A 28,000-nucleotide genomic window follows, 5' to 3' on the forward strand; every position below is an offset into this window, starting at 1 on the left:
CAAAATTTGAACAATTAAATGCAAAATATAACGGGCCATGAAAATTTTATAGATATCTCACTTCACTTCATTCATATTTGTCTCTTCTTCTGATCTTTTAACTTTGGTGCAGTATTGATCTTGGACTCTCTGTAACTCCAGATTTCTCGGTTCAAGTTTGTTATATATCCTCAATTTGACTGCATTCCAGATTAAAATTGTTCAATGAAATGCATGAGATACTAGTGCACATGTGTGATCCATGATTTAATCCAGGGCTAGGATCAATTACTGTATACCATAGACGGTATGAAGGTACTAATACACTCATCAGCACTTCCAAGGTTGAATCGAACTTCTACGTGTTAGGCGTATCAAAAAACGAACTAAATGAGCTCAAAGCTTGAACAATGAAGGTTCAACTTGAATTTGAATTCATTTGTAAGGCTGCAAAGTATCTAAAACCACGAATCCACTCCTCATACCTGGGCATACATCGAGTCATAACGCTCAAACTCCAGACTCGAACCTCACGACAACCCTTTCAAGCAAGACGATCATCAGATCAACTGAAAGACAGGAACTCTCATGGATATCAAACGAATGAAATAAAAAAGAAACAAAAAATGTGAACCGCGAAGAAAAATCAGAGCGCCGAAACAATCGACAGTCGTATCAAAGCGTTAGAACGTAAGGCGTCTTTGTGTACAATCTTTTCCTGGACGAAAAAAAGAAAAGAAAAAAAGTTCATAAGTACAGAATCAAGAAAGGTACAGAGAAGAAGAGAAACAAAGCTCTTGCTTGAAGCTAGCCGCTAACCCGTCGAGAAACAGTTCCTCCACTGACATTTCGACTAACACTGCGTTCAGAAAGATTATCTGCAGCAGAAGCATTCACGACTCGTAACTTTTCCCGAGGAACTGTGTACGTGACCTGTACACTACGACCCTCAGCCGCACCCTCGACGTCCCAGTCCTCGTCATCAACTGTATGGTCGTCACCGAGATATCCAGGTGCACCGAGGAAAAGGTCATCGCGAGTGGAGCGGGCCGTGGTGAAATTATCAGATAGACGCTTCTTAGCGTTCCAATCTTTCGCGCCTTGTTTGCGACGGAAGAGCTCTGCGGAGGCTGAGACCGCACGACGGGGGGGCACTAGCACCACTAGGATGTCCAAATGGTGATAATCCCATCACCGTGCTGCGACGGTCAATGCCAGAGGCAAGCTGTGCTGTCTCAGTTTCGGGCTCTTCTTGCTCGACAGGACTTCGACGGGTGAGAGTGAGAGCACGGCGAACGGTCTGAAACATCCAGTCGGAAGTTCTTGGTTTTGAAGATGGAGGGAGTTTGGAGAGGGAGGTGTCGATAGGGCTGTCTGCATCGAAGAGTAGAGATGTATTTTCTGCTTGTCGCTCTGCAATGGTTGTTTGCGCAGTCGAGTATGAATCTGCGGAAAATGATTTCTCTGATGGTGCAGTCGCACCATCTACATCACTTTGTGATGTTTCTCTGCTGTGTGTTGATCCTGCTGCCATCCCTTCGAATGAATGGTCTCCACTACTGACCCAGCTCAGTGGTCTGTCCACATAGATAGCCCGTGATTGCGGGATTTGGCCTGTGGGTTTAGATGAGAAGGAGAACGCGGAAGACTCAGAGAGATTGGTCGATGTTCGGTCGCTTCTTGTTGGTGAGACACGTCCAGCAACATCAAGATTTGAAGCCCCCATGTCCTTCCTCTTGGTGTAGAAAGGACCAAGACCCACACCGAAGATGGTGCTTCGAGGGGTAGCAAATGATGCTTCTGAAATATCATCGTCCGTGTCTTGAATCTTTGCCCATTCTTCGTTGGGAATTGTGGCCATTAGACGTTCTCGGAAAATTGCTTCATCCTCTTCTCGCTCGTCAATGGGATGACATTCACTTGGAGTATCGCTGCGACGCCAATCTGTGTACCCAGACATTCTGTATGACTTGGTGATACTAGGAGGGCGGTTGTCTGAGCGATTGTTTTTCACAGGGCTGGGTACATCTGCAAGAAGACCAGTGTTCTCAGATCCTTCGGCTTGATCTTTCCAAGGAGGACCTGCAGTCACACTTCGATTTCCGGCCCAGGGATAAACTATCGCTGGATCAAGCTTCTCACTCATTTGAGAGCTGCGAATGCTACTTGCTTGAAGTGGATCGTCACGACCCCAGAAATGGGCACGTTCGGCTCCAAGAGCCAGTTCACGAAGCTGCGAATCTCTAAGGCCTCTCGTTTGACGCGTTCTATTGTATTTCCAAGCGCAGATCAACAGCACTATGGCGAGAGGGATTCCTAGGCCTAAGCCAATTCCAAGCCCGATCTTTTGTCCTGGCGAAAGATGATGACCATGGGATGTAGTAGACGTGGATTTTTTCGATGAAGGGTTGGTGTATGATTTCACCCAGTCACCAGAGGTTGAATTGTACAGATAAACCTTGGAGTTTGTTTCTGATGATGACCGCTTCGATGATTGCTTCGGAATGGTATATCCTCCAACAATCATCAGGACACCACCTGGGAGCATTGTGGCTGAATGGCCATAAAGTCCCGTTCCTTCAGCAATGCCAACGTCACTAGAAGAGGAGGATGAGGTAGTCCAAGTCCAGTCTCCAGAGCCACCATAGCCTTCACCAATGTCCAGAACCGCGATTTGAGGATCAGCAGGCTCAGATGTATCGCCTACCCATCCTCCGATGACAAATATTTTCTTGCCATCATCAGACAGCACGGCTGCATGGCCTGACCTTCGGGGTTACCCAGAATTGATCCCGGATGGCTAGCTCCGTTCTTGTCTTCTCCTCGGATTGGACTTGAATGAAGCTCCAGCTATTCTGTGGAAGAGAAAACACAGCAAGCTCAGACATGTTAAGAAAGGCATGCTGTGTATGTCCCCCAATTAGCAGAAAGTCCTGCTGAACTTCAGTTCTTGAGAAGGTAGGCAAGAGCGGAACAATAGCCATTCCAGCTTCTGGGATCGGAGGCGCACGAGTTCCAGTAGTTGATACATCGTATGTTGTCGAAACTGAGCCAGACGCTGGGTCAAGCGCCACCATTGACTGAGAGTAATTGGCAGCGGATACCCAGTTTTGATCCGTGCTGTTGGCTAGTGGACACATTCCACCGAACGAGTACATGGAAGTGTTACTGGTGTTTGTCGACGCAAAAGTGAACCCCGCGGATAGGTAATTTGGTCGAGTCTTGTCTCCACCACCTTCAATCAAGAATTGCGACCATGTCCCATTTCCAGTGGAGCTGGTGTTTTGGGACCGAAATTGCCATATTTCCTGCCGATCTACCGATGTATTGCAGATCCCAGTGTAAAGCGTTATTGTGCCGTTATCGTCAATGACGGGGAGGTATGGATATATCTGATCGGCATTCTGGAAGGGAGCTTCTGGAAGGAGGGTATGAAAGGACGAATTGCTCGATATTGTAGAGGAGACGTTGAGAGAGAGGAATTCTGTTCTTCCATTGGAGCTACTCGGTCGAAAAATGTACGCCAGCGAGTCGTTATGTTGTGGAGAGAGGAATATGGAGGAAGGTGTGTATGGAATAGTCGCGGCGGCAAGCTCGAGGAGCAAAGGTAGAATAAGGAACGAAGCTCCAAAGAAGCAAAAACTCCGGTGGAGTTGATACTCCATAATGCCTATGGTCGCAATCTGAGACAATCAAGGGAAGGGATAAGACATGCCAGGATCGACGAGCATGGCGCCACGCGGTTGGCAGGGAAGGAACAGTGCCTTAATGCAACGCAATAGACATGTTCTGCAGAATGAAGCCTGTCAAATGTAATTTGTTCTAATTCAGCAGCAAATATGGGAGGTTAAGAGGAAAAGATGCACAACGAAATGTTTGCACATGTGTAGATACGCGAAGTGATAATCTGCCAAGGGTAAACAGAATTGGGGCGGGACCAAATGGGGGGAGTCCTTAAAACAGGGAATATCACTGGGCAGTGTGGATCAAATCGAGAATTTTCTAATTGCTAGTTTATTTTCTTAATTCTAAGAGGCCAACAAAGAAAAGTTGGAAGGCAAATAGATTATCGAGAGCTGTTGAGGGCTTTCAGATCTGCGTTAGATCAACATGGTTGCGGGGGCAACCATAGAGTGGCGCTATTGTTTGTGTGATACTTTTGATCTCAACATTAAAGGTATATACACGTAAGCTATGGAATATTGAGTTGCTATTGGAGTGTTCAAACAGAAACTTCTTGGATCTCATGTATGAATCAAAGCATATCAGATGTAAGTCCATGATTCAACGTTTACTAGTATCTAACATGGTCAATCCCGAGTGGAGACAAAACATCCCGATGCATTCTATCTTAGCCCCTCATCTCCTGCTTGATGATGTCGCATTTTAATCTAATTTAATATCTAGCACAAGTTGAGGGATTGTAATCCCTGATTTTTGTCTTCTGTAAAGTGGGATAGGATAAGATATCCAGATTGCATAGGTCCGTGAGGATGTTTCAAGGGTTCTCATCTAGATGCCCATGTGTTGCTACCAATGTGGTCATTCACTAATAGGGATAATTATAATATACATACTTCAACATGCTATATCGAGTTGTTGAAGAGTATGCTATGGAGTTATTGATATCAAATCAGATCGAATAATCGATGCGTCTCAAGTGTTAGCTTGAAACAGGACGATCTCCTTGCTGAAATCGATCTAAGTCGCACTAGTACGTGGTTGAAGACCACGCAGGAATCATTTACTAGTAATGCACCATTGGCAGCTAAAATCTCCGAGATCAATATCGTCTCGGCCGTAGTTATTCCTGCCATTTGGAGTTTCTATCAACTTGTTCAAGTTCAGTTGTTCTATTTCAGGCCCTTGTCAGGTAATTGGTCTCGTGCCGTGCAATCTGTCAACATATGACCAGTAAGTTTAATCTCGACCTCACCAAGACCAGCATTTCTCCAAGCATCAAGATTGTGCGTCATTCATACTCAAATATTGATGACTTCAAAACATCTCATCGAATGCGCCTGTCGCAATTTGTGAGGTCAATGACTCGAGTACTCTTTAAAGTCGTTTTCTAGTGGATCCGTGGCTGACATCAATCCATGGATCCCGCGCCGCGCAGCACTGGGTTGGCACGCCAACCCCCGCCACGGGAGTTCTAGCCCTGGAGTCTTTGTCTTTGATACTATGTATCTGGATTCTGGGAACAGGTACTTCTGAACGAATTCTTACAAGGACCAGCCCGTATTCAATTGACAGAAATTGAATGATCTCTGTAGCCAGTTCGCAGCATGGACAAAATTTCAATGATACCAGCGCTTAAATTCTCACCTCGACCAGATAGAACAGGTCAATAGGCATGTTTTCCACATCCATGCACGGGGCGCATACTCGACCCGTGCCTCTTCACCTGTGAGCTGAAGTAGGCAATGTGCCGGCCGAATGTGAAAGCGACATTCAACAGAATAGAACAGAGCAGAGCAGATGGGAAGGGGGCGAAAAAAAAAAAAGACAACGCCGATTTCGGAATGAATCATGCCATTTCCAATAGGAACTCTCGGAAATGCAGCCTCCAACCTCCTAGGATGAGGAAGCCACCACTGGAGAAGACCAATCGCTTTGAATTTTGACACTCAGGGCCCATGCACAGCGTCGCATCTTTAGGTTCAATGTACCTACCCATAACAAGCAAGGGTTATCTAGCCGGCCATGCATATCAAGTCCGAGGCCTAGCCGCATTCATCCTGGTGCCCTGTAGCCTGGGCATCGGGAAGTATGCCAACTTAACCCCTAATCTCAGTCCGATGCGATGCTGATGAGGACCTGTGCGTGGTCTCGCAGCCTCTCAGGGGCCTTGCATGTTCATGCACTGACATATTTGCTTTTTCTCTTTTACGAAGACTAATCAGAGCCTCCATATTCGGGAATCAGGACCCGGAAATAGGGAGGGGTAAAAAGAACTCTATTCAATGTCAGCTTCGTAACAGGCTGAGAGTCTGAAGCTGGGAAGGCAAAAAAGCAAATATGTTTCTTTACCATGAACTCGGCTCAGCCACCCGCTGCGTACTATCATTGCATTCTAAGACCAGGATTCGATGCATCGATACTAAACGGTCTTGGTTCAAGTTGGGCTTGATGCAGACGCTTGGACCATTGGACTCCCATTGGCACTAACAGCGATGGCGCATTTCGCATTACTCGAGCGGACTATCTGTATCACTTGTCATGACTTGGGCTTTTTTGACTGATCCTGCCATTGAAGTTTAAAAGGTCGCTCCACCAACCAGATATCTCGAAGGCGAATCCTTGTAGATAGATCTGACCTTGAGGTACATCGTATGCACATGTGCATTACAATAAAATTTTATACTCTGCTGTAGCTGAGCCTATAATGACATAGGTACTGTTTCATGTACAGGTACTAGTCCTATATCATTCGGATCTATGCACTGCTGCTATATCGTTCCACAATGGGAAGGCAGCATCATAATCTATCCTTCAAATTTTCTACATTACTCGGTGATTCCTGAACAGAAAAGACCCCGAATCAATTGTATTCAGGTGAGCAATATGTAATTAGATGAAAGTAGTATGATAAGATTTTGCAAATCACGGATTAAGAAACGATTTCAAAGACTTCGAGTACAAACCACTGGCACCTGCATTCCTATGAAAAGACCCTTACTCACCAAGTCACCACATTAGTCTCAATTTGCGATGAAAACCAAGTGGCAAATCGGACACATGGCCTCTTCATAAAACTCCTATTCACATGGTAATTCTTGCAAACCAATTGAACAAAAAAGTGAGTCCCTTGGCATGCACTACGATCCCTATCCGTAAATCAACACGGACTGTTCCGTATAATCCATGAAATGTCAGCAAAAAATCCCGAGTCTTTTTCTAGTGCAACCTGAAACTCATAATACAAGGCTTTAAAACAAGATGAAAAAAGTCAAAGCGATTTTCATCCTAGCTAATACCCACCGCACATGCGTGGCAGATCAATACTAGCTTACTTTTAGTTTGACATTTTATATCGATACTTCTATCCTACACATTGACATACATCTTCGAGTCTTTGGAATCTCGACGGACACTGCATAAAAGCTGATCGGTTAAATGGACTCGATATAAGTACAGCACATTCATTACCCCTCTCGGGTCTTGATTCTCTTAACCGAAGTAACACCGTGCCTGCGGGCCTTATACACCCTGTGGTCTAGTTTAAAATTAATCTCGACGGACGTTAATACAGAGTATCAAAAATGCAAGACGTAACACGCCACAGAGTACTAGACAATGCAAGACTTGTGTGATCATCAAAAGCTGGCCCTGAATGCGGTGGTACCTAATGAAAAGACCTTGAGATTGACATTGAGAAAGCTGAGTAGTGGCAATAGTAACAAGCCACCAAGTCATCCAGTTTCTCCCGATATCAATCTGAAGTATTCAAATATTTCAAGGACTTGCTATACAGCCCGGAAGTATGTATGCCTGATCGACACGGGCATCTATCTAGTAGATATTCTATGGCTTATCACAGAGTCTTATAGTCCATCACTAAAAAGTTGACCGAAAGGGGCCATTTACATAAGTAATCTCACCACTAGCACTCCGAATGAATCAGACGAATACATGTTAGCTATTACATAGGAACCCTGGATATGCTGACACTATACGCCATTCGTGAGATAGCAGTTTCAAGTTTATTAAATATCAGCTTTGAACCTCATTCACGGACTTTGAGTCATTTATGTGTGGCAGCAGACTCGAATAGACCGTGGCGTATGGCCCCAGTGGCATAAGATCATACTATTCTTCAAGTTCATCTCGATACTAACTTGAAGGCACCTGGGAACTTGGACCACCAGTATAAATCTGATCTCAGATATCAAATCTTGTACAACTAAAGTAAAACCATTTGCCATCGAGATATCATTGCTTTACGTGAAGTCGCCTCAACTGTTTCAGGCGTAACAAGAAAGCCCCCCCAGTGGTGCCAGGTGTGTGCACTGATCGCCAACTACGCATGAGGCGCTCAGAGCTCAGGGCCTGTGGCAAAGCAGAAAGTATGGCGATTTGCAAGTGATGTAAGTGCGGGTGATTGGATTAAGTTTAGCATGAGGATCAGCAGTAACCACATCAATCAGTATTTTGCCCGGTGGCCAGAAAGGAAAACGCCCTCCGTAAAAACCCCCAAGCTGCATGTACACAATCTCCGGAATGCGAGGACGAAAAGGAGACTAGACTAGCGTCATGTAAAAGCAAGTATGTCGAGGACGGGTGATCCTGCGGAGGTATCCATCCCGTATTTTGCTTTATCCAATGAACATCATCAAGACTAGACTTGCATCTGGGGAGACGGGACTAGCAGACCCCGTAGGTAGAGGATTCTTGTGTCGGATCAACCGCCCGAACACCCCAATGCGGGGTTAGCATCATGCTCGGGAAATGAGAACTAACTGGATCTGTTTAGGGCGTAAACTGACTCGGAGCACTGATCAAGCGCCAAGGGGCGAGTTTTGGGGGTTACTAGTCAGTTACTAGCTGAGAGGCAAATCTGTCCTGGAAGGGGCATGTGCATACATGCACATGTGTTGGGTTTGGAAGATGGCTCTCATTCTTGAATTTTAGGCTATACCGTGCTTCGAGTTTGGGATCTTCAAATATAGGCTTACAGAATCGGAGGTGATGTTGTCATTCATGTATGATCGCCCAGGAAAGATGTGCTTATATGCACATGTGTATGGGATTCAAGTTGGGATATCCGGTGCGGTTGATCCGGTCATATTGGGTACTGACTGTTTACCTTTCGATTCTAGCTTAGTGCAGTTGGGCCTCTGAATTTGATATTTGCACTAAGTTGAATGTATCTTGCTAAGCTAACTGTATGCATCATACGAAGTACTGTACATCGTATTATGCCTAGTATTGCATGGAGCTATGATAATTTGGGGCCATTTGAACCACAACGGAATATTTCTCAGCGACAATAGAAATGAAACCGAGTCCTACTAGAGATTAGAAAAAAAGAAAAAAGAAAAAGAAAAAAAAAGGTGGAACCTCTATTTGATCCGTGCGTTAAAGTCAAATATTGAAGTCATTGATATTCTTCCTAGTCGAGATTACTGTTAGGCTGAAATAGTACTAGTAGTGTCATACTAAAACAAACCCCGACAATGATTCTTTGGGACTCCAGATGTCGAGATCTGGGTAAAAAGTATACTATTTCTTACTTTTACTTCATATACCCATGGAGATCTATGAATCAAGTTGGTTAATTAAGGGCCCAGACCCTGAGATGACGTAATTATCTCTCTATCCGGGAATGAAGCGCACGGACCTACGCTCGGGCGTCGAGATACATTCTCGTGCACTCAAGCACTTATATTCATATGAAAAAAAAAACAGAAACAAAGAAAAATAAGATATTAAATATAATATAGATATATCAAACATCTTGAAACCAATATTCTGCACACTTTTACCAGGATTAATCCATACCCTATAGTAGATACATCGTATCTTATTCAACAATATCTCTCAGGATTCTGAACTTCGAACTTGAACGCTAGTGCACGCGCAGTTGCAGATTGGGCGTCACGTATCCCTGCTATAATACCCCTGGCTCGCTGTCATGTCCGAAAGATTAGCGTCTCCATACGAAGGCAAAACTCAAGAACCCCCCTTTTCGCCCCCTCAAGGACCACTGGCATCAGGGATCAAAGGTAACATATAACTGACTTTTCGTCTCCAAATGCTCGGGTAGGTGCCCGAAGTTTGTCCTCGCCGTACCGAGCTGAGCCCATTGCGGTTTACTTGAAGATATGTGATTGGCGGGTTAAAGGAATCGGGATGGGCTCTGTTCGCCGAGACGCTCTTTTTTTCCTGGGGATACGGGGAAAGGGTCAAACCGTAGACTTCACAAGGTTGTACATTAGTACATTAGTACAGTTCTGGGAGAACATTGGGAACATTTGAATATATGAATATATGATAGTGTCATCCATTGCCCAATCTGAGTAAAGACAAAACAAGGATCTTCCACATCAAGTAGTAGACTGCTGTTCTCGTCAGTGGGTACCGTGGATCATGGCGGTGACAGTGACAATCAAGTATAGTAAGAGTTAAGACTTTCAGCCACCAGGTCACCCATGAACTTTGACAGGAGTAAAAAAGATAGAAGGAACTGTAAAATAGATAGAATATCATGATCATGAGAATCAGAATCAAATCAGATTGATCAGTAGATCCTAAAGTCGTTGTATAGAAAAAGAATACGATGTCATTCAGGTGGTACCCTAAACCAGGAAGTCCTCGACGTAATAGTATCTCCATCAGCCCCAAATCCAGAGAGGAGAATCAAGCCGAAGGTATTTCCAATGGTTTCTTTAACTTGGGTTGACCAAACCAGTCATCCATGATTTCCTATATCACTTTAGAACTTGAATTGATGTCTCTATTCTGGTAAAACGAATTCCAAAAAAGATCGCCACACCGGTGTATCGGCCGAAGTGTCCCTAACGCTAACGTTCAAGTCAGTTAACTCCTGATACATAAAGGGGAAAATTTATGCGCCCCTGTATTATAGGTTTGAAGAAGAGAGAAAATGAAATAATAAAAAAAAACATAATCAAAATCTCGAATAATTAGTCTCTCTTTCTCACTCACTCATAGTACACTGTTCTCAATTTGGTGCAGCGTCATTGGGATTCCCTTGGCATCCGATCTTCGCTCTGCCCTATTACCCACCCAAAATCCCCCCCATCCAACCTCCCTTTCCTCCTTTCTTCCCCATTTCCTAAACTAGTTCCTTTTTCTTCTTTTTCTCTCCTTTGATTTTGAGACTTTCTTTCTGGCATTCTGCATTCTTCCCTGGAATCCTCCGATCTCGGTTACCCCCCTCCCCCCGGGCCCCATCGAAACCCATCTGAGTATCGAGTATTTATAGCACCTTGATCCACTGCGCTCCTTTCTTGTTGCCGACGCCTGAATTCCTTCCACGTGTGAGGGTGGGATCATCCGAATCCCTCGTGCAGTAGCAGGTCTACCTTTCTTCTATCCCTTGGGCGGCCCGCTGTCCGGTACACGGTTCCCAATCTGCCCCTCCAGTACCAAAACGCTTGGGAGTAATGCTGGTCCATTCGAGCGTGTCGTTCGAGCTCTTCACCAGCTCTTAGAGAAGAACTACCACGGGAACATAAAGGAAGTCATTGTGAGAAGGATGCTCAACTGGAATTCTGGCACCGTTGGCCCGCACACCTAAATCTTTCTCTTCCTCCCGCTCCTTTTTTTTTGAATCTGCATATGAGAAAGAAAAAAAACATAAGGAAGAATGAATATGACGGAACGCGAGTCCTCGGTCCCTGGCTCAGAGGTGTCAGAGAAACTGGCACCTCAGAATGGTCATGGCGGGGACTCGAAGCAGCAAACACCTCGGTCTGAAGAAACGCTACAGGCCCTCTCTTTACTGAATGACAAACCGGAGCCTCGACAAACCACCACTAAACAAGCACCCAAACCTGCATCTGCTGAGATCGCAGATGCACAAGCGACCCTCCGACAAGCGTTTCCTCATGTCTACACATCCTCTCGAGCTCCCTCAACCCGTTCTTCATCAAGTTCATTACAAGCACTCAACGAGGACATTGTGGTCGATGCTCGATCGGAACATGGCGGCGTTGGACGTAGCCCTCGAAGAACATCGCGACATTCTGAAAATATGCCCGAATACCCTGTCTACCCGGATCAGTCCTATGCCTCCCTCCAGTCCCAGATTCACCCAACCTGGCAACTCCCGCATCTACGGTCGCGCAGCTCCTATCCCTCCCAAGCGGAGCCAATACCCCGGTTCCCCCGTTCCGTGCGTACTGCAGGGAACACCCCGGTGCTCAGCCCGGGTCTTTTCTCGATGCGAACTCCTCGAACGACCCCGCCCATGGGATCCGATGAAGAAGGCGGAATTGGAAGCCCATACCTCCATCCCACTCATCTGCAGCCACCGAAGGAGACGCACACCGCTGAAGTGGATCGAGACTTGGTGACTGGAAATAAACTCATCAACCAGTATGAGATTTTGGAGGAACTTGGACGAGGCGAACATGGCAAGGTTAAGCTCGGTCGGCACGTTACAACCAAGCAAAAAGTAGCTATCAAGATTGTACAGCGGTACTCCAAACGACGTCGGCTTGGAAAGTTGGGCAACCCAGAAGACAAGGTCAAGAAGGAGGTTGCTATCTTGAAGAAGGCACGACATCCCCATGTCGTCAGCTTGCTCGAGGTTATCGATGATCCAAACCGACAAAAAGTCTATATTGTGTTGGAGTTTGTGGAAAATGGAGAAATTGTCTGGCGGAAAAAGGGACTTCGAGAAATTGTTCACGTTGACAAGTTACGGCTTGATCGTGAGATGGCTGGAATTCCAGACACGCCTGCGTTTTTGGAAGAAAGCCATCAGTTTGTTCGCACGGCCCAACATTTACGTCGCCAGCGAGAGAGGGCAAGGGAACGAGTTGAAGCGCAGGCCGCAGATGCACAGCAAGGTCCCATCCCTGCTTGGAGTTTAGAACATGGTGCTGAGTCCTCAGATGAGGAAGAAGATGAAGGTCTAGGCTTGGCTATCAGAAGATCGTCTACGAGGTCTGTTGCCGTGACCGATGGATCTCCTAGTCAATCCTCCATGCAAGAAGCAAGTTTAGCGGCAGTCGAGGGCACCATGTATGGGGCTTACTCAGACCTCCCCTTCGAGCGTCGTTTTAGCACAGCATCTAGCAGCTTTGGTTATGCCCCCTCCGAGCCCGAGTGGTCGGCCGATAGGGATGACATGTCCTATGTCCCTTGTCTTACCATTCATGCGGCACGGAACGCCTTCCGAGATTCTGTACTCGGGCTGGAATATCTCCACTTCCAGGGCATCATCCATCGCGATATCAAGCCCGCGAACCTTCTTGTTACCAGTAACTACCGGGTGAAGATCTCTGATTTTGGCGTGTCGTATCTTGGCCGGCCGATGCGCGACGAGGAAGAGGAGGAATTGGGCGAAAACGAAGCAACAGAGGTGGATGACGCACGGGAATTATCCAAGACCGTTGGCACACCGGCGTTCTACGCTCCTGAGCTTTGTTACACTGGTGATGATTTCCTGGATATTATCGGGTCAGTGCCCAAGATAACGGGCGCTATCGACGTCTGGTCTCTTGGGGTAACCTTGTACGGGATGATTTTTGGCCGTCTTCCTTTTGTTTCAGATGATGAGTACACCATGTTCCAAACAATTGTGAAGAAGGAGGTCTTCATTCCACGGAAACGTCTAGTCCCCATCAGGGATGAAACATCGGATGAGATCCAGGATGACTGCCGAGACAGTGATGTTCTTGAATACGAGGATATTGACGATGAGTTATACGACCTCCTTCGCCGCTTATTGACCAAGGATCCCTTCAAGCGTATTACTTTGAAGGAAATCAAGCACCACCCTTGGACCCTGCACGGTCTCCCCAATCCACGAGCTTGGATTGAAGAGAGTGATCCAGGCTATCAAAGCAAGGGCAAGAGGATTGAGGTCTCAAGCGAGGAAGTCACTAGTGCCGTCAGCAAGGTGCCATTCATCCAACGGGTTCGTTCCAACGTGGCTAAGTGGTTCGGTGGCCGGACCAAGGAGAAAGAGCCCCGGAAACGCACAAACAACTCCTCCGACACCTTATCTTCAGCCGCCAGTGGAAGTACATTTGGCAAAACCCCTTCTGTCAGTCGCCGATCCAGCTTAAAGGGAGATGAAGATGTACGATCATCAAAATACCTCGCCCAAGGGGGAGAACATCCGCTTGCCCAGAGCGTTACAGCAAGTCCCGTGGAAGAACAATCTTGGGGTCATTACTTTGATTCTGTGTTCCCCGAGCCTAAACTTGTTCTCACTCCCACGGGTCCACCAACACGACCTGGTCCTCCTCGGCGTGCAAAGTCATCGATGTCTACTGCGGAGTCTACTAAGACGGTTAAGCCATCCAGCTTCGAGGCTCCAGCCTCTACGCGACCACGGACCGGAAACCCCTCAATAATCGAGGCATTGGGAACCACTGGTTTTGGAAGCCTCTTCACGGGTGCTCATCGGCGCACCTCACGTGGTGCTCACACTGGCAGTCGAAGTCGCCGTACATCACCATCTGCAGACTCGATCTCTTTGGATGGGGATCGCCGCTCTGAGCCCAGTCTCGCCGTTAGCAATGCTTCTGCAGTGGGTCATCTCCGTAACACTGGACTATGGCATGCTCACATTCCTTTGCCTTCGCCTTCGCGTAGTCCAGCCCTGGCTTCTGCGCATCGGCGCAATCGCTCCCAGCAACTTGCGGGCAAGTCTTCTGCAGAGTCATTCCATCTTACCAAGGAAGCGCTTTTACGCCGCAGAAGGAGTGATATCGCGCCTAGTGCGGATGATGTGTTGGCGACTCATATTGAAAGTGCTATGGTCTCAACTGACTCCCTTCATTTGCCCTCATTGCCTCCTCGGGATATTGGATGCCCTGTGGAGCCCCAGCGCAACGGTCTTACCACTTCTACCCCTTCTGCCGCTACTATTTCCTCCTCTTCTGCCGATGATTTTACTAGTGGAATGTCACAGAGTGCTTCTCATCCTAGCATTCCATCTGTTGTCTCTGGTGCTTCATCTCTTTCTGGTGATGGCATGTGTCCTCCGTCCAAGGATTCCGACGACTCTTCATCAGTACCTTCGATTCTCCGAACCGGCGAAACAGTGAAGGCCCATTCCCAAGCCTCTCCTCGTCCATCTGAGGAAGATGAGTCTCGGTATTACTGCGACGATGAAGAAGATTCTGATGAATCCGAAGAGGAAGTTCTTATGATCGGAAAGAAGAAGCCATCTACCAAAGCACCGATTCCCACAGGCAAAAAGCCTGAATAGTTGGACCACGCCATTTTTTGAGATTTTATCACCTTTTTATTTTTCTTCTTGCCTCAAAACCCCCTTTCACCCTCATCCTCCCTTATTCTCCACATCCACCTTCCCGCCTTCAACACTTTCTTGTAACCGTGAGGTCTTTGTACATCATCTCGATTGCTTTCTCGCGGTCATCTCTGGAAGGTGTGGCATTCTAGAGTTTGTTGGCATACATCCTACATGACTTGTACATATATACATTTCGCACCGGTGGCACCTCCGTCATGACCACAGGACCATCCTGTCTCTGGCTGCCCCGAGTCGCGAGGCAATACCAGATCAGAAGACTGGTATTGCGGTGCCACATTCCCCCGTTATTTTTTTTATTCTCTGATGATCTGCTTCCTGCGTTCAGATCTTCCTTTTGAACACTAGCTGTATGTAATGTTGATGTTGGGTGGGGTTCTGCGAATTCTTCTTGGATTTCTGCTAAGGATGCCTGCATGATACATGACTTGAGAGGCGTGGTGACGCCTGTTGCAATGACAATTGATGATATGATTCATGGAACACTTGATGTACAATTCAGTAGATGGAAATTTGAAGTAGACTTTTTCTCCTATTTGATTCAGGTTATCTTGCCTCCTATTTACTCGGGAGCTCGGCTCAGGAGACCATTTCCCATAGGAGGCGTGAGTCTCGTGACACCCTGGTCTCCACTTGCACTTCAACCGTGACTTTAGCCTGGAGTGGATTAGACAACCGTTCTGAGCGTTTCTCGTCACTATTTGAGTACACACACATGCATGTCTTGACCATTTTCGGGTACCTACATGAATTCAAGTTCTTCACCGAATGAAAATCCAAGAAGGGCAGGAAACCCGAAATCCTATGACAACGGTTTGAGTGAACCGAGGTGATATCTCATTCCTTCAAACCGTTCCAGGTTAGTGCATCCTCCAAGTCCTGTATCTGAAGACCTTTTCAAACTCTAACCAGCGGTAAGACTCTCAGCCCTAGAATCTTGGAAGTGTTCAAAATGTCCAGGTTCCCCGGCGGGGGTTGCGCCAAAACACAAAATAAGAAAGGTATACGTCAGACTCTGATTTCGCTTATAGAGCTGATCAAAACTGAATAAACACTTCCACCAATAATCATCATTAAGAGAGGGGCATCAACGAATCACTTGACATAATGAAGAGGATAGAGTTAACGGTGGGAACCGAGATGGTCAGAGGCGTCCAAGCAAAACAGAACAAGCAACCAAAATACTCCGGATTATATGACCATGGCATATTAGATGGCGGTTTTTATTCACGGCTATTATACCCCGTACATATTTTATCTATTTTATACGGAAATTTCCCCAATTGATCAAGGACATCAAGGACCCGCCCCCTGTTTTCAGATTAAAATCTGATCCACGTTCACAGCCTACTCGAGAAAGTATCGTCAGTGTTCGGATTTCTCCACCCGCCGCACTATCTGTCGGCGTTTCATACATCTGTGCTAGTCCTAACAGAGATTCTTCCGGTTGAAAAATATCATCAGACCCAAAACTTGATGTGGGTATGCTCCAGATGTCTATAGCACAATGGGGGAAATTCTTCCTTCCTCTCGTGCCGAACCGAGACAGGTACCCGTACAGGAGAAAATGTTAAAAGAGGGCCACTGTGCCTCGAATTCTGAGTTTGGTTTCTGTCAGAGAATCCAAACTAAAGCACCGAGAACTTGAAACAGTTGATCATCATGTTGTCGAAGATTCTTCTCGTTTCCCAGCTTCTTGCTCCCGCCCTTGCGGAGCTATCCATTCGCGGCGCGGATATCTCTTCCCTGATTATTGAAAATGATGCTGGCATCACATACAAGAACCTGGAGGGCAAAACCGAGGCGCTAGAGGTTATTCTCGCAGACCTGGGTTTCAACTCTGTTCGTCAGCGAATCTGGGTAGACCCCAGCTCTGGTGACTACAATCTTGACTACAACATCGAGTTAGCGACGAGGATTCAAGCACAGGGTATGACCACATACCTTGATCTTCATCTGAGTGACACATGGGCTAGTCCCAGTGAGCAGGTAAATACACACCACTTTCTCATCATATGAACCTCCTCTAACAATGATTCTAGACAACTCCCACAGGATGGTCCACAACCGACATTGACACCCTCACCTGGCAACTATACAACTACACCCTGCTAGTCTGCAACACCTTCGCAGAGAACGACCTAACCGTCGACATCGTCTCAATCGGTAACGAAATCACCGCCGGATTACTCTGGCCTCTTGGTGAGACCCCTAACTACGATAACATTGCCAGTCTGCTACACTCCGGCGCATGGGGAGTCAAGGATTCCGACCTTGCAACCACACCCAAGATCATGATCCACCTGGACAATGGCTGGGACTGGGAAGAGCAAGAATATTTCTACAACGAAGTTCTAGCCGACACCACCGACCTCGTCTCCACTGATTTCGATTACATGGGTGTATCATACTACCCCTTCTACAGCTCCAGTGCTACGCTTACAGCGTTGACTACTAGCTTGAAGAACATGTATAAGGCCTACGGCAAGGATATCCTTGTTGTCGAGACCAACTGGCCTACTTCGTGTCCTGACCCTGAATATGCGTTCCCATCTGATTTGGCGAGTATCCCGTTCTCTGTTGCGGGACAGGAAGAGTTCTTGGAGAAATTGGCGGATGTCGTTGAGGGTGTTACTGGTGGTTTGGGTATTTACTACTGGGAGCCTGCTTGGGTTGGCAATGAGAATTTGGGAAGTAGTTGTGCGGATAACCTTATGGTTAGTAGTTCAACTCATGAGATCTATGCCAGTGTTGAGACTCTTGGTGAGCTGTAGGGAGCCCTGGAGGAAGCCTGCTATTGAAGTGGATTTTTAGGATGTATTTATCATTGCATGTTTGATATCCGTTCTTTTATCTTCTTTTCATTGTCTTCACATCTTGCCTCTTGGTCAATGTATCTATTTTCATTCGAATGACAAACTATTTCCTTTCAGTCTCAACCTTGGAAGATATCCATGTATGGTTTTTTTTCTTTCTACCTAAAGATCCCCGGGTGTATCAATTCAATTACTCTTGATTAGTGCCTAAGTAGCAAGATTCAATTGACATTGCCCTTGAATTCACATATGAACCATTGAATGGATATTCGGAACCCCCTCAATGCGATCAGCCAACCACAATAAGCATATGACTTTCTCAAGATTCATCGATAGCAAGTAATCATATCGGGCCTGTGACAACCTTGGAATAACATGAAGAATCAAGTTGAATCTATGAATTGGGTAGCAGTGATCGGGACACGAATCGGGAAACATAGCATTTACCTGATCGAGCACTTGAGACGACTTCAACCACCGGTGATTGTCCAGATGATCTTTTGGTTATTCACAGATAGCTAAACTTAGAAGCTAGGAAGTCAGGGGCTAACTTGAATGCTTCTTTCCAAGGCTGAGAGATCAGTGAGGGAGAATTGAGTTTTACAGTATCATTGAGAGAATTTAGTCAAATGATCCATCCAACTTGACCTTCAAGTTCTTGGCTCAAGTTTAACTACGTTGATAGATCGATTAGGATTAAAGTTTGATGTACCTCTTTTGGGGGAACTTTGAAATACCGAGAGATATCTATTGGTCAATGCATACATTTGCTGATCTTGGCATTATATTTTCCTTTTGCCACTTTTAATCGAGTTTATGTCAATCATCACAGGGAATTTGAGGACACGAGGGGAGGATGTAGCCTTCGAGGTTGGTTGAGATGTTTGCATATGCAATGAGCACATTCAGCTTCAATGTTGATTGGTCTACCAATGCAAGATACTTGTAGTTTAGATAACTTAAGGAGCGAATAAATAGTAGATCTTTATCGACGTGAGTGCTATCATAGACTCAAATGATACTACTGATAGCGTCATATGAACACTAGTGTTTGGTCTCAAATAATCCCATATCTACTATCTATTTTTTGATAAAATAGTACTCTAAATTCGTGGCTGATCGAACATCTGGGAATTAAAAAGTCGAATATTCCTAGTAGTATAGTTTTATGTCATCAACATTGAACGTCAGAGTACCTCGGGAATGCTGCATTCTGGAATAAAAATAATATCCATACTGTCGGAGCCGGCCGTATATCTTATGAAGTGGCGGTCTAATCCACTCCACCACGTCAGACCTACAAAGGATGAAACGAGGATCTTATCACGAGCCTCTTAGGGCAAAGGACCGATGCTTCCGACATGCCTGGTGGCGGCCCGAACCAAAGATTACAGAGAATCGGACAACCAGTAACAGGGATAGCCCTATCAACATTTTGAATTCCGCATTAAATACTAGGGTTGAGAAAGGGTTCCACACATGCACTGTTGGGTGCCACCTAGCGGTATATTGGGTACCACCTCGGCAGCTCTCTGCAGATTTAAATGTGATGTTAGAAAATCCGAGTCAAATAGTATGTGCATATGCCGGGCAGACTTCGGGATTAACGGGATTTCTTCGGGCAGGGATCTACAACTCGAACCGCTTTGGTCGACATACATACATCCGGAGGCGTGGGTCATGAATTAGGAGAATCAGGGTCGTACAAAATTTTGAAAGGGATGATTGATATGTTATTATCTGCTCTAGATCAATCGATCGTTTCAACCATTTCAAACTTGAAAGTACACATTTGATGCATTGGAAGTCGTGGTGAATCATGGATCCATCATGTGGTATGTAATGACACTACAGTAAGGAGGCCTTTTTTTCTCAATAGTGGATACATAGCATGTCATAAGTATATAACTGATAATTCTGAAAGGTTTAGTGCTGTAAACGTAGAGCCTGAGTTCTGCATGGTACTTTGGGTAGTACAGAAGGGATGATGCCCTACTAAACGTATGCATGGAATCGATCGGCTGTAGCACATCCAATTAAAAAAATCATTTCTTACTTCACCGACTGCATGAATGACAATCAAAGGATCAAATAGGTTAAATTGTAGTCTGGTAACTTTGGTGTCAATTATGCAGACACCTATATTAATTCTTGCTCTCCATTTGATAGCAGCTATTTCCGCCCTGCATTCGGACCAGTATGGAAACTGTTACTAACTACATTTATGCAAATCGCGATATCGGGTGAGCAAATGAGGGAGGCTCTCCTCATACCGGGCTTGGAATGTTCAACTTAGGAGGCGAATCAGGAAGAAAAATCTCCTGGGCAAGGTCAGAACTTGGTACACCCGGCCTGCTATCACAATATCCGAGCGTACATATTGGTACTATCTTTGAATGATGGTGGATGTCCTCCGCCAGCCAGAGGTATAAATAATGACGTCTAGTACCCAGTCTCCATTCTACATTGAATATTCCTGAACTCCATCCATCCTATACTTGCCTTGATACTCAACCCTTTGAAGTTGAACACTCCACTACCAAATCTGTCAACATGACGACCATTATCTCAGCACCCAAAACCAAGCTCTTCAAGCTTCTGTGGGCATCAGAAGAATCTTCCAATGACGTTGAACAATTCATTGAGTTCCACGAGCTCACCTTGTCTCTACGAAGAGATCCCCATTATGTCGAGAAAAGACCTCATCTCTCCATACCGGAGCGTATGCGGGCCCAAAATATTCTGACTGGACCCCTATCCGGACCCCAGAGGATCACTGTGGCTCCTTACGTCTTCGAAAATACCGGCAAAAGCATGGTCATGATCATCCATCTCGGAAATGAGCTATCCAGCCATAGTGGTATGGTTCACGGTGGTCTTCTCGCAACCTTATTGGATGAAACTCTCGTCCGGTGCAGCGGTACTGCATTTGAGAAAAAGGTTGCGGTGACAGCCAATCTAAACATTGATTTTCGCAATCCTGCGATGGTGAACTCATATTTTGTCTTGACGGCAGAAGTGAGCCAGTTACAGGGACGAAAGGCATGGTTGAATGGTCGAATTGAAACTTTGCCAAGTCAAGGAGATGACTATACTCTTATTGCAGAGGCAAAGGCTCTCTTTATTGAGCCTCGAAATGCTGATGTGAGTTCAAGTTCAGGTCCCCCTCCGTGGATGCCAGTGATATATATGACACTAGCAGTTAACATTGAACTTTTATAGCACTTGGACACGCCTTACAGGCTGTGAATGGGATCTAAGGACCTTGGAGTGTGGGAGTTGAAATTGGTATAAATTGACACGGTTTATGATAAACAGGAGTAGATTTAGATGAGTTTGAATGAAACTAGAATGCCCCCTCAGCTGAGATTCTTGATATTTAGAACCGATTACAGTAATAGTCGAAATTGCCCACCTGAACATCCATGTGGGCAACGAATTTTGAAATATTGAAATTTCACTTTTTTTTTCTCGTTTCAATTCTGTTTCAAAGTTTCTTGGCATTGACCTTCTCACTTAAGTCTGAGCCAATTATAAGAATCAGGTCTCATATCCCTAAGCTACAGATCATGCCTGTTTTGAGCAGTCCGAGTCTTTACTAATAGGTACGTTTCCAACCTTGGAAGTTCAAGTTGGCACAGAACTTCTTGAACCGTCCATACAAACCAACGCCTACTGCTCATAGGCCCTTGCAACTGGACCAGATACGAGCTATTTTCTAAACACTAATATACTTATGTGATCGCTAAATTTAACCAACTCTTCAACTGTTGTCATCTATGGAGGCGCCAGTGTGGCTTATAGCTGCCGCTCTGATTAGTTGAATGCCATCGGGCTATGCTGGATCGATGCATCAACTCCAGCTGAGAGATGCGGCGGCTATTATTAGGCTGCTGACTTTAAATGGCTCGATAGATGGAATTTCGTCTTTTCACTTTAACTCAGCTCCCCCATCTTCCATGCCATTTACTGCTGAACAAACTGACCAGATCAACCTGCCCTATCAGATCAAGTGCAAAGATGCAGAGGGCACTCATATTTTTCTTCCTCTTTTTGTATATTATATGCGCCAGCGGACTACAACCAAGAAATGAGCAGGCCATGAACGTTTCCCCGATCACACCCCGCGATGTCTCAACTTCAAGCAAAACGACATCTACTACCACATCGGCCCCCTTATATCTCCCTGTCACAACAGTGGAGCCTGATCCCCTCGGTATGGCTAATATAAGTGGCCTCTACGGTCCAGGGTCTTGGGCAGGATGGTTCCTAACGCTTGTGGCATCCTGGATTCGAATCATCCGCGTCTCGGAAGAGAAAGTCGACCCAAACACCGTCGCCTTCCTTTTTTGGACAAATTGGGCCGCTGTTGATGTCTGGCGAGGTGTTAAAACCACGCTCGACATTCCACGAGATGCACCCGATTATGATGGTCGGGTCAAAAGTGGCTTAGGATCTCTAGGCGCTGCGCTTAACTTTACGTTTTGGGGCACATTTCACGCGCAGATTCAGCTTTTGATTTTGATCATCGTCTTTGGCTCATCTGAAGACCAAGATAGACGCTTGTTAGCTCATACGATCGGACTGGTTTTACCTTTAACAACTCTACTGGTTTGTTTCTGGTTAAATCCCGATACTCTCGATACACCGGCATTGTACTGGTATGGAATGGAAAGCTTCACACACGAGGATTTGCTCCGTTACGCCAGTTATACGGGATATTCAAGCATACCAATCGTCATTTGGTTGGTCTATATCACGATGCCTGCAGTATTGCCCAAACGCGCTATGGATTTGATAAATCTCACGATTGAATGGGTGGAGACAACAGATAGGCTTCACAATTTAGTCGGAATATTTGGAATTTTATCCATCATCACATTCGTTATCTCAATCGCTATGGTAAGCTCTACAGGTAGCGTTAATTGGATGTTTGGAATTTTGCCCGTCGGTGTCTTTTTATTTATCTTCCAATTTGGTTTAAATTTCTCGAGGACGGTTCCAATGTTATGCCTAATGTCGGTTTTAAACGCCGGGTGGTACTTATTTATTATTGGGACGTATGCTATAGTATATGTGTCCAAAGCCTACCTGAGCGGAAGTGTGGAGCGTTCAAAATCGTGTTTCTTTATGCCGTGTGCTCCGCAGTCGATCACAGACGAAGACCAGTTGCAGCCTCTGGTTGTAGGTCTAGCGCTACTTCTTGGGTTCGACTTACTCCCGGTTATTTGGAGGAAAGTCAAAGCACGGTATGCAGAGCGGAAAGAGTTTGTCCGGGATACAGAAAGGCGGGTGGCGGAGCTTCAAATGAGACGACGTCTATGATCGGCATTAGGTACATAGAGAACCTTGGAAGATAGTTGATAAAGAAGAATTTGCTGTAAGGCTTTAATAGTGTTACCACCACATTATCCTAGATAGCCACTCCGTAAATCTCAAAAGTCTGCACAGTCGAGTTCGCAATCGAGAGCGAGATAGCTGAGTTCTCAATAGTCACACTATCATCACTGGCATAAAGCTTCTCTCCACTTGTATCAGTCAACCAACTACTAATCGCCGTCCCATCATCTGGAACCTGTGAGAAAGCCGACAAATCAAAAGTAAACGTCTGATCCTCATCCCAATTAGCCACAACAATAACCAGTGTAGCATTATCTTGATTGATAGCCGGAATAACATTGCTCGAGGTACTGTTCAAAATGCGCATCCCAGACCGAATATGCCGACTGAACTGAGCCAGCATGTAGTATTTCGTTGTAGCACCGTCAAGAGTATCGGATGTAATATCGCCATTGATGAGACCCCAGTCTGAGGAGTCAATAACTTGCCAGTGAACCCAAGCATTTGGCTGTAAGAGTCTGATATCTGTCATGATGAGTTGCACGGCTGTTGCGCCTGTTGAGTCACTATCTCCATATTCACTATCCCAGAGAAGTTGTCCCGCACTTGTCGCGGCTGCTCGGAGTTTGGATCGTGGACCACTCAGACCCTCATAGCCGTGAGAGTTTACACGACCGACATATGCCTTCTCTGTGGTTTCGGTAATGGTGTCCCAGCCTTCCAGTGTTAGTTCGAAGGTATTTTCGTCCGATGACGCGATGATTGTTTGGTCCAGGCCTCGCGCTTGCATTTCTTTATACAGAATTGGGATGAGTGATGCTTGAGATGACGCATCAAAATGACAGCCCTCCTGAGTACCTGTTGAGACCCACCAATCCGAAGCAGGTTCATTAAATGCCTCAATAGAGGTGAAAGTAAGACCCCAGTTCTCCTGGGCATACTGAGCAATCGTCGATAGGTATATCGCATGATTTGTATACTGAGAAGTAGGCAAGTTACTTCCTCCATCGGAAGCACCACTAGGATTGAGATTATCGAGTTGCCACCACATCGGAGAATTAGAGAACAGTTCGAAAGTATCAGCGCCTCTTGCCTGAGCATTGAGCATCATGGTACGCTGATTAGCATCGACAGTCCAGTTCCAGCTCGACGAGCTGGGATCCGTGCTCGAATCATCTATCCAGTATCCCTCCATCTGCTTTGCCTTTGGAATATTAGACGATGCCACCATCGAGATAGTACCGTTGATGGTGTTCCACGAGCAAGCACCGGCATTATATCGCAAGATATTCAGGCCTAGACCAGGTAAGGTCTCATCGCCGGGACTCCAATAGGTCGAGTCTCTGGTGAAGACAATATCTGCTAGGTCTTCTCGATATCCGAATATATTGGCCCACCAGGCTAATGATACGCCCCAGCCACCCCAGGTTTCAGGGTAGAGGTCCGTTGTGATGGTTGTTGTTTGGTCCGCCTGGGTAGAGGGTAGGCTGAGTGCCCAGAAGAGAGCCACCGGGGCTCTAAGGCGCGAGAACATGCCGGGCATGGTTCCAGGATGTTAAGGAGATATGGTTTAACTCAATTTAGGAACTTGAACTAGTAGGATCAAGGAGGTCTACAGGGTATTTAAGTCTACTACGGATAAAAGATGTCCACACAGCAGTCCGGTCTATCTCGGAGTTGAACTATCCGATGTAAAGCCCACTGTCGGTTAAATGGAGATTCCTTGAAATTGAGATATTGCTAAGACATGCATGCGCAATCGATGCAACTCTTGAGAAGAAGCATTATTGGATGGGTTATGAAAGGCCGGAGGTAATGTGGAGTAAATATGGGCCATGTAACCGCACGGAGGATTCTGCAGACTGCAGCGATCAGCCATGACGATTGGTGCCCGCCTTGAACGTGAAGAAAGATTATCTATCCCATGATGGTGATATAGAGGACCAGTATTGGAGTCGCGGGATCAGTTAGGGGTATCTTGTTTCATTGAAGCTAAGCGTGACCAATTTATGAGAATCTATGTCATGGTCTTATTCGTGACTGGGATTAGAATTCCGAGGATTCTCCGCGTTGAATCTTAATGCTTGGTGTGCTAAGTTTGGTGATTCAGATGATCACAATTATGATTTAATCATCTTATTAAAATGAGGGTTCATATGAGCGCAGGATCGTATTCCAAATCAAGTCCCGTTTACCAAAGATTCCGGTTCACAGGTGCCAACTTGAACTTGAAGGGCAGGAAAAACTTGAAGAACAATGGAATCCAACTGCAGTAGTTATGAAAGCCCCAACGACCAGTTTACCTATATGCCTACCTAGCTAACTCTGAAACATCCATTTCAGTCAACTAAGATTCATATCGAATATTGGGGCAAAGGACTCTGACTCTACATACCAGTGTATACTGTAGTCCTGTAGAAATCCAAGGTTACAACATATGCACTTGTGTTGACTACTTTGAGTCCAACTCACTATTCAATCCCATAACACCACCAGCTTTTGGGGGTAAACTCATCTCCGATCTATAAATCCACGTTTAAAATTTTTATTTTCATTTCTAGTCAATCCACAATAGTTGGAATGGGAGATTAGGGGCCCCCGAGCATCAATCCTGCAATGCTTGGCTATAACTATGGAACTTGAGATCTTGTTTCAGGGTCTAACTTCAACTTGAATCAATGTTGGTATTTCAAGTTGATATTCCCTCTCTTGAGTACATATACATAGTAGTAAGAAGAATATCAATGTATCGGCATCCAGATGTCTGCAAGTACCGAGTATATACTTGAGGTGACCCAATAGTTAACGTGATTCCCAAGCGAGCGGATCACCCAAGCGAGCGGATCACCTACCACCTATTATACTACTTTAGATAAATTATTAACCACCATAACGCCAATTTATTAAAATATTTATCTAAATATCACAATGATCTGACCTATGTCCTTCTTCTCCACACTTTTTACATGTCGGCAGCTTTCTCCTCGTTGGCTGAGGCTGTAAAACAGGCGCTCTCCGCGGTGGTACGGGAGGGGCAATTGGCGCTTCAACCACCTGTATAGCACGCTGTATAGCTTCCTGGCCCTCTTGAACCGTCATTCCACCCTCATTAGGTATCTGTCTAGTAGACCGTTGGCGCTTTTGCTTCTGCTTCTCGTGTGCGGCACGTAATTTACGTGTTTCAACCTCTAATAAAGCTGTTGAATACATCTGAATTTCACAGGCCTTAAGAACTTGATCGATTTGCTGTTTGAGTGGACTTGGAGGGCTTCTTGAGCGTTGTTTTAGAAGAGATTTGATTGAACTAGCTTGCCGCTGAAGCTGGATAATGTTTTGAGGTGTCTTAGGTGAAAATTGGCTTGATCGACTGGTAGGGCGGCTACCTGGGGGTGTAGGTGTTCGAAGAAGAATATTCAACTTAGAAAGCACTCGATCTGGGTTGAATGGTACTAAACCAGCTGCTGCAAAGCTGTTTTGAATAGTTTGGGTTTGAAAAGCCTCTTTACGAGCGATTGGGTAGGCTTCAAGAAAATCAAATTTATCAACATGGTTAAAACCAAGCCGCATTTGATTCTCAACAAGCCGACCATATGCACGCTTAAGAGGTGAAAAACATCCAACATCAAGCGGTTGATGTAAATGTGAAGAATGAGCTGGCATACAAATTGGAATAATATTATTCTCTTTGCAAATCTGGTCAAATTGGGGAGTTAAATGACTCCCATGACCATCGAGAATTAAAAGTCGATATTTTCCAAGTGTACGTTCAGTTGTTGCTGGAATAAAGTGTTTTTGAAGCCATCGAAGTCCAATTTCATCAGTTGTCCATCCATTTGGACTAGTTTCAAATCGCCAGTCAAGTGGAAGGTTCTTAAACCATCCTTCAATCAAAACTTTACCTTTGAAAATAATCACTGGTGGAAGGGCCCATCCAGATACATTAATTGTTTCAATAGCTGTTACCCATTCACGATTTCCAGGCTGTAAAAGTGATCGTCGACCATAATATCAAGAACGAGTAACAACCTTAGCAGTTGCTGTAAGTCCCATTGCAAATCCAGTCTCATCAAAGTTATAGATATCCTCTGATAGAATACCATTCTCTTGAATTGTCTGAAACACAAGATTAAACCATGCTTGAACCACTTTTGGATCCTCCATTTTCGCACGCTCGTAATTATATCGACGAGAGAAACGGGTAGTAAGCTCTGAATGTCGTCTTACGAAGTTTGTAACCCAATTTTTGCCAACAGTTTGAGGGGGGGGTCTGGCCACGCGCTGCGAGTAGAATATTGGCCATTTCTTGGACAGTAGCCGGGCGGGGGGCAGCTCCACGTATATCCATAGAGATCACCCATTGGAGAAGTGAATTCTCTTCATTTTCGTTTAATTTGTGGTTATTCGCGCGAGTTTCGAATCGATTGGTATGACCATTTAGTCGGCGGTGGAGGGAAGTAAAAGGCACGTTAAACTGACGTACTGCCTCACGGATAGAGCTAATTTCATTGTTTTTAATAGCTTGGATAGCAAGTAAGATCCTTCCCTCCTGTTCGATTGAATTTCGAGAGGTTTTAGAACGTATTGGTGGCATGGTAGGTGGTTGAAGATGGCTAGACGCGGTCGCGACGCGAGTTTTTGGTTGGGTGATCCGCTCGCTTGGGTGATCCGCTCGCTTGGGAATCACGTTATAGAAATCTTGCCGTTAAGACACCTGGAAATTCAGGCTTCATATATCACTCATAACTAACTATATCATGATGTGCAAATTACTAGTAACGAGTACTAATGACATCTAGATCTAGAAGGGCATGCACTTCCCACTTATGCACGTCCTTCTTCACGGAGGCAGACATATTCTTCCCCGATATTTTTTGGCAAGGCAGAC

The 28,000-nt window shown here is 45.5% G+C and overlaps 6 protein-coding genes across 6 annotated transcripts; 4 read left to right on the forward strand and 2 right to left on the reverse strand.

Annotated features, from left to right (window-relative positions):
* Positions 1-786: 786 nt before the first annotated feature.
* On the reverse strand, positions 787-3,644 carry N7483_001900 (uncharacterized protein; the record flags this gene model as incomplete). The annotated part of the gene is made up of 3 exons (XM_057085337.1): positions 787-1,142; positions 1,186-2,710; positions 2,760-3,644. The coding sequence occupies 3 exons, from the start codon at positions 3,642-3,644 to the stop codon at positions 787-789; spliced, it is 2,766 nt and encodes a 921-aa protein (XP_056951486.1).
* Positions 3,645-11,314: 7,670 nt separating this feature from the next.
* On the forward strand, positions 11,315-14,896 carry N7483_001901 (putative serine/threonine protein kinase; the record flags this gene model as incomplete). The annotated part of the gene is made up of 1 exon (XM_057085338.1): positions 11,315-14,896. One exon carries the CDS (start codon positions 11,315-11,317, stop codon positions 14,894-14,896), a length of 3,582 nt encoding a protein of 1,193 aa, XP_056951487.1.
* Positions 14,897-16,612: 1,716 nt separating this feature from the next.
* Positions 16,613-17,733, forward strand: N7483_001902 (arabinogalactan endo-1-4-beta-galactosidase A; the record flags this gene model as incomplete). The annotated part of the gene is made up of 2 exons (XM_057085339.1): positions 16,613-16,948; positions 17,002-17,733. The coding sequence occupies 2 exons, from the start codon at positions 16,613-16,615 to the stop codon at positions 17,731-17,733; spliced, it is 1,068 nt and encodes a 355-aa protein (XP_056951488.1).
* Positions 17,734-20,328: 2,595 nt separating this feature from the next.
* On the forward strand, positions 20,329-20,997 carry N7483_001903 (PaaI family thioesterase; the record flags this gene model as incomplete). Its single annotated transcript, XM_057085340.1, has 1 exon — positions 20,329-20,997. One exon carries the CDS (start codon positions 20,329-20,331, stop codon positions 20,995-20,997), a length of 669 nt encoding a protein of 222 aa, XP_056951489.1.
* Positions 20,998-21,795: 798 nt separating this feature from the next.
* On the forward strand, positions 21,796-23,100 carry N7483_001904 (uncharacterized protein; the record flags this gene model as incomplete). Its single annotated transcript, XM_057085341.1, has 1 exon — positions 21,796-23,100. One exon carries the CDS (start codon positions 21,796-21,798, stop codon positions 23,098-23,100), a length of 1,305 nt encoding a protein of 434 aa, XP_056951490.1.
* Positions 23,101-23,188: 88 nt separating this feature from the next.
* Positions 23,189-24,658, reverse strand: N7483_001905 (glycoside hydrolase superfamily; the record flags this gene model as incomplete). Its single annotated transcript, XM_057085342.1, has 1 exon — positions 23,189-24,658. One exon carries the CDS (start codon positions 24,656-24,658, stop codon positions 23,189-23,191), a length of 1,470 nt encoding a protein of 489 aa, XP_056951491.1.
* Between the last annotated feature and the right edge of the window lie 3,342 nt (positions 24,659-28,000).

Source organism: Penicillium malachiteum, assembly GCF_028827825.1.
Source record: "Penicillium malachiteum strain IBT 17515 chromosome Unknown utg000001l:1.0-8184562.0:1.0-8186909.0, whole genome shotgun sequence".
Classification (NCBI taxonomy): Eukaryota; Fungi; Ascomycota; class Eurotiomycetes; order Eurotiales; family Aspergillaceae; genus Penicillium; species Penicillium malachiteum.